General features: G+C 37.3%; 1 protein-coding gene across 1 annotated transcript in view; it reads right to left on the bottom strand.

The window, feature by feature from the left end:
- Positions 1 to 925: 925 nt before the first annotated feature.
- The window catches only part of igsf9ba (immunoglobulin superfamily, member 9Ba), a 54,066-nt gene continuing 47,646 nt past the window's right edge, over positions 926 to 7,345 (bottom strand). The window contains 2 exon segments of the mRNA XM_063907860.1: positions 926 to 5,446; positions 6,162 to 6,292. Of these exon segments, the coding sequence (XP_063763930.1) occupies positions 5,244 to 5,446; positions 6,162 to 6,292 (334 nt within the window). The 3' untranslated portion in view covers positions 926 to 5,243.

Genomic DNA, 7,345 nt, shown 5'->3' with positions numbered 1-7,345 from the left:
TGATGTTACCTTGTATAAGACCCAGGCAATCTGTTGCCAGTCTGTTAGGCTCAGCTAACTGGTTGCTACCTGGATCATAGGCGGGCCATTGCCAAAGTTAATCAATCCCCAACTTACTTTTGGTAAGAACACATAAGTGTATTGCTCAATGACAAACTGTTATTTGTGTAGGCTTTGTTTCTGGAAAAAAGAGAAAATAAACTGACAAACTGAATGAGAAGTGAGCTACAGACAAAGCCAAAATCACTTATAGGAACAACTATTTTTTCTTAATTGTTGTGTAATAGCTGAAGAAAATGTTAAACATTTAGACTATTTTTGTCAAAAGAGTCTGCAGGTGGCGCCTCAAATGGTTGGTGTGTTTGCGCAGTGGATTAACTGCTCTCCTCAGGTGTATGCAGATCGCTGCTCATTTGTTTGTGAGCCTGCCGGGGGTGAGCACAAAGGTCATTCTGATAGGACTCATCCTCTTTCAAGTTATTTGTTTTTCTCGTTCCACCACACAAATCATTCCTTAATGCTTGAATGGAGAAAGCCAAGCTGGGGGTAATCATTTAACAACTTGTGTGCATATAAATATAGACTTTGATCTCAGTGGAACCATTCTTAATAAAGTCACATATCCAACATGTCAAATAGAAAATGATTTTCTTGAGATAGTAACAGATATAAAACCTTGCACTTAAACTCATGGGCTGCTGCTAGTGTGTCCTAGAATTAAAAACCCCTGGCCTGATTAAACTGCTCCAATCCCCACCTTTCCTCCATCTGCCCAACACCTACACCATGTGTCCAGCATACGAACTACACCTTCTTGAGAGATATGGTTGGACAAGCTTAAGTCTAGGAAAACAAAATCACAAGGAAAAATAAAACCTCTTTTGATTTTTTTATTATATCAAAATACAAAAATTTGAGAGGAAAATTTCATATGGGACTAAGCATTTTGAAATGATATGGTGACATGAATACAACACTTTTTTCATTTTCTCATAGACATGCCATATATAGAGCATAGATCATGTGCTAGGCCCATGTCTACGTCACAATGAGCCACCAGCAGTGAGCCTGTGTGTTTTTCCTTACAAAGGCTTTTGACGGCGACTGTCATATCCAGGCCAGTTGGTAACAGGCCAGAGTTTTTACATCATAGTTCGTTCAGGTTTCTGTTTACTCAATAAAGAAATGACATCCATGGCAGTTGAACATGAAGAGTGAGTAAGACATGATCTCAGATGATACAGAATTCACTGGACAGCAGTGGCAAACGAGATAAAATAATACAAATATTATACATAAGGCTTTGGTACAGCACCATACAGTATGAGTTAATTGCTCACAAAAAGTTAAGTGAAGCGTTATACCTGATGTGGTGACATAACAGAAAAACAAGTCTAAAAACTGAAACCAAAATAAGGACATCAGGTTATCATTTTAAAACAGAGAAAAGTAAAAAAAAATATTTACATATGAACAGTGTTGAATACAACTTAAAGACCATTATGGAGACAAATTATGTACAAAAAAACAATAAACAACATAGAATACAGAATGTAAACATGTGATGAACAGCACAGAGTTCAGTGGATGAAAATGAAATTAAATGTAGTACATTTTCTTCCTTTTTAAGCACTACTTGGTTTGCTTGAGTATGAGCAATAGCTAAAACAGTCAACGATGTAGTGCTTATTGTAGCCTACGATAATAATACATTCTAGTTTCTCAGTGCTGGTACACATGAAAAAACAGAGAATATAGAAAATACTACATATTTCTATTTTCCGTCCAATAACAACCAGCTCGGATGTCCATGAATGATTGCTAAATAGGCGTTTTTTTGTATTGTCTCTACATGCAAGATTAATACAATAAAAAATCAAATCGGTTCTAAGTATCATCCTACCAGCACCTAGTGATGCACTAAAAGCTGTAAGCAGAACAATCGAAAAGGAAAACAAAAAATTTTGAGCTAACAGTACGTCCAAAGCAGCCCTCTTAAACGCTGTACATGTTTCTGTTGAATATGCAAAAAAGAGCCCGGAAGACAACATCCATTCGTTTTAAACCCACGGAGAGGATGTATGAGCTTTCCCAACACCTTTCAACCAGGAGAATCAGCAATAAATACAAATGTGGTCTGATGGCTACTCGTGGCCATACTGTACAGTACTAGTAGTATCTTTACTCTCAGAAAAGTGGTGATGACATGAGACGGTTACGCCCCTGCAGATAGTGTGCTTGAAAAACAGTGCTGTTAACCAAAGATGGCGGACCTACAGGAAGTGTGTAGAAAAGATCCCCTCGTGAACTGACATTACTCTCAGATTCCCTCCCATGTGTCCTGCGGTTGTGTACTAATCTAAACCAGGTTCTCTTTTTAGGCTGGGTTAATATTGTCAATATCATCACAAATATACTTTAGAGAGGGTACCTTGGAAGCACAGACAGACATTGCAAACACACTATAGAAAACAGGAGTTCATTTGAAGGTCACAAGTCTCTATTACTCGAGGTTATACTACTATTTTTCCAGTATTGTCTATCACTGTCATCACACCATGATACTGTTATGATAAGGACCTATAGTGTCTACCGGAGCTAGTTTAGTTGCTCAAACACAAAGGGCCTGCTTGTGGAAACAGAACAAAAAATCTTTAGACCTCTATTCTACAGCACCACAAAGTTAAACATAGCACCAAGTCGTAATGTTCAAAGCAACTATGCCCTAACACACTTTTCTTTATCAAACTAATGTAAACACAGTTTCCTCCACAGCACGTATTGTACATGACGAGAGCATGTCTGTGACTCTTAGAAAAAAGTTTCCTTCAGTTTATTTGCTTTGGACACCTGAAGGCGAAAGATCTGGATAAATCTACTAGTATAACTTTGTTCCAGGGATATTGTTATAGAGGGCAACACACGTCTGCTTCTAAAGCTTTTTCCAAAGGGCATTCACGTACTATACATCAGAGAAAATACTACTTAACTTGTGCAGCCAGCGGGCTATGGCAATAATACATCGTACGGTACTAACATTAAGGTTTTTTTTCTTCTCAGGTAAAATAATGTCTGCAAGAGTATGACAAATGAGGCACCTTAAAGTGTTTTAGAAACATTATCCACTTAAAGCCGTACTGTAAGCAAATACTTTTATATATAATCTAATTTAGTTTTCCTAGGGATCCTTCCCGTCTTTTCATACATCCTCATACAAGAACGTATTCCTGTAAAACATGGTTTGATTCATCTTTACAAATACAATACATACCATGTACAGTACATAACAAATATAGATCTTTTTTCGTTTTAATTGTATCTTACAAGAAACCAATTTGTTAAAGTAGAATATGCACTTTCACTTTCAGGCAATCATCACTCTCACTTGTCAAAAGAGATTTCAGTAAGCAGACATTGAGTCGATTCATTCATGTGGATATTTGTCGGAAACCTCTGATTTGTTTGTAGCAGATGGAAATATAGCTGATATGTCTGAGTGATTGAATTAGCATTAGCAGTAAAAAAGGAAATGGGTTTCTTGTAGCCATCAGAAGAAAGGGAGCTTGGCTCAGAAGTGGTGTGGGGCCGTTAGCTATTACGTTATTCAGCAATAACACAGAGAAGTTAATCAATTTGGACTTCATTTGCCAACTGGACATCTCACCAATGGCAGCTGCTCTATAAACAACGTAATGGGTCATTCAATGTACTGTGACATCGGGACATTCATTTTCTGTACAGCAAAACATACATTCATTATCGGTTAGTGACGAAAAAGTAACAAACATACAGAGAAGTAGCTAGCAAGAAATATACAGTTGTTAAAGATAAACAGTCAGGGTGGCCTTTGTTAGAGTGTTTCCCATTGCTTGTTAACAGCTTCATGAAGAAATCACATTCTCCTCTAACAGCTGTTGTTAAACATTAACATCCTAGTTACGCATGAAATCTCATGCACAATGCTCTTGTACTTGAAAATGTAAGTAGTACTTATTGGATTTAGTTTGCCTTTTTTATTTGAATTGGTATTTTTTGTTTTATTTGTATGGGTAATCTGGTTGTGTACTTGTACTTGGGTACACACAGTTGAAGCAGGTACCCATTTGAAATACAAATGTAAAAAACAGCAAAGAAGCATTCTCTGTAGCGTTTTCTCTAATGTGTCCTTGGCAGAGAAAGTAAAAACACACATAATATTAAAGTCCCTCACTTCCAACCTCCAGAAGAGACCAATATGAGAAGGCGAAGGAAAAGGCAGTTTATGTTAGAAAAAACAAGAGAAAAGGCAAAAAGGCACCTAGAGACGTGCCACGTTCCACAAATGATTTCTTAATAATGAAATACATACTACAGTACACTTCACAATTCATCACCCTGTTCTTCTAAACCTAAAGTCCAACATCTGTTGAGCGTGTAAGCCCCAAATTATTTTGAAAGCTCTCATGAAGGCTATGATCTTGATCCTAATTTGGTGCTTTAATGACAAGTGTAAACACACTCAGTCATCAAGCACTATAACTAAGACAGTCCTCTAATGGTTGGCATTGAATCGTACATGAAAATAAACAAAACATTCCAGCTATTATCGATAGTAAAAAGCTAAATTAGATCAAGTTAGGTCATTATCTGTCTGAATGAGTGCGGCGTGTAATATAAACCTTTTAATCCATACGTTTTATATGTAAAAAGGTAAAGTACTTACAGTATACCCAAAGATTTACAGCAACTCTGCGTTTACTCTGAGGTATATTTTGTGGTAAGAACCCTGTGTTTAAATATTGACGCTATTTGTATTGTAGGAAAGGTAGACCCATGTCCATGTCCAAGGACGCACCAGGTTTCACAGTACACTGTATCACTGAAAAACCTAAAGATATGGACCCATCAATGACCTGTGAGTGAAAAATCTTTTACGTGTTGTGACATACTCAACCAACACATTTTTATTACTGTAGAAGGAAGCTTAATTCCCTTGTTTTTACTATTTATATACATTATATATGTTTCAAACGTTTTCAAGTGAAATTCCTCAGAGACAAGTGGTGGTGACAAGTCAGAAAAGCCATTGTTCTTGACTTCACATGAGATTTTCAACCCCCGGAGTTTACAGCTGGATGTTTCTCGCTGCCCAGACCCTGATGAACTTTAAGAGATTATAAGAAATGTGTTTGCTAGAGCTCGGGTTGGAGCAGGGAGGACTGAGGTGGGTTCAGTCTCGTCCAATGGCTTGGAGGGCACACAGATCAGCGTAGAGTGCCATAATTAGGGCTCTCGGAGTCTGCACTGGCCAGTATGCCTGTCTGGTCCTCATCAGACTGCCTGCGGTGCAGGAAGGAGGTCAAATAGACATAGGGGTTCTTCTTGTTTTGCCTTTTCCTCTTTCTGCGGAGATCCTCTCCCTCTTGGGGGGTCTGAGATTGCTGCTGGGTCTGAGAGGGACACACACCTGATAAGGGAGGCAGAGGGAAGCAAAGGAATAACACACCATCCTCTTATTTAAACCTCTCAACTGCAAAAAGGTAAGTGTGAAAAACAAACATGAAATAACACCATTAAACATAGCCTAAACTATATAACAGATATTATTGTCTGTGAAAACAGACAATGTTGGATTTTCCAGTGACCCTTGAACATATTATGTGATTAAAGCAACCAAACCAAGCTTAACTTTGTGATATTTCATCAAACTCGATTTATTTAAATTAAAGTTCTAGCCAGATCCTTCAAAAAACTAATATTTTGCACCCCTTAGCACAACTTGAGTGTTTAGATGGAGACTGACTGTAATGTGACTAAATCTCAATGAAACTTTGAACTGTTTACACAAAGCTGAGAAGAAAGGATAAGAGAGGTTGTAGGTAAAGGTAACAACATTTTTCTTTTCAATTTGTATTGCATTTGGAAACCCCATTTTGTGGCATAGCATACAGTAGTTAGCATACCATTTTTGAAGCACTTTCAAAAAACATTTGAATAATCAATGGCATTTTGTCTGTGTTATTAACATTTTTAAAGAGTACTTATAGCCATGATTGTTTTCATACAGGTGAAGGACTTGCGAAAAAAGAGTTTGCAGTGAGTCAAATGTGACAGGAGCAAAGAAGGCCCTAAAAGTGCTTAAGAGGGTTAAGATAAACGTTTATTCTAACCGTCAGACGAACCTGTTCTCCTTACGGAGGTTGTGTTGTTATTGTTGTTGGCAGCCACTCCCTTGGCCTTAGTAATACAGTGGTGTAGCAGTGCTGGTAAGCTCTCAGACCCGGCAGGATCACTAGACGCACCTAGAGGTTCTCTGAGAAGAAGAGAAACAGCACAGCACACGTTGCTCTGTTAATCCAACAGTCATGTCCGGGCCCGTCCACATGTTAATATCAGTTATACATTTCGGATAGCTATTTTCATTATCTTAAGGTTCGATGAGCTCTTGTACTTCTACTGAGAGCCCTTTAACTAAGATGATGAATGTCCACTTTCTATCTGCAATGATGGATGATCAAAGTTAGATTTACAGAAAGAAGGATGGGAAAGAAATGAGAAAGTGAGAGAAAGAAAGAGAAGTTGAAATAATGTGGAGTTGGTGAATTTATTACGTCTGAAACGATCATTACATTAAAGACCCAGTCCAGGAATTATTGGATTAATAGAATTGCATTCCACACATTACTCCTGAAAGGTGAAGTGCAAAATATTTTAGGTCCCATGTTGTAATTTAAAAATCAGGGACATTTTGTTATGTTGGAATAATGGTTTAAGACAATTATTGAAATTGCTCTGTTCACTCAGGTTGGGGTCTTTAATAAGTGACTGCTTCAGATATGCAGACAATATATTGGTCTCTTTGCTGTATACAACTCATAAAATGAAAATAATTTCAGGAACTTTAAAATGACTGTTCCTGTATCAATCGAGCCTAAATTTAAATATCTTCTGATACCCCTCTGTTTACTTAACAGAAGAGCATAAGAGATATCTAAGTTTGTTGGTATGAAGTATTTACTGTGTTCTATAAACTATTTTCATTTTATGAGTGATACAAGCAAGTTAAATCATAAACAATCAATGTTACAAAATCACACCAATGTAAGGTCTTTGTCATAGAATACCGTTTTACCTCACACAGAATACTCTGGTTTTGTTGCCCATCTCTCATAGAAAGATGCAATTAATTAACTTCACAAACGCTAAACTCTAAAGTCCAGAGTCTCAGTGTCGGCTTAATGTCTTGGCACTTCAACTAACTGAATACAAACAGCTTCAAAACTTGACTTAATGTCAAAATAAGTCAAGTTGTTGGGCGAAAAAATGTATTGTTTCAAAAGGCATAGGGAACACAAAACTTTAGAGA

Source organism: Eleginops maclovinus, chromosome 18 (assembly GCF_036324505.1).
Source record: "Eleginops maclovinus isolate JMC-PN-2008 ecotype Puerto Natales chromosome 18, JC_Emac_rtc_rv5, whole genome shotgun sequence".
Taxonomy (NCBI): domain Eukaryota; kingdom Metazoa; phylum Chordata; class Actinopteri; order Perciformes; family Eleginopidae; genus Eleginops; species Eleginops maclovinus.
Note: the sequence above shows the minus strand (reverse complement) of the source record. Positions and strands in the feature narration are given on the sequence as shown.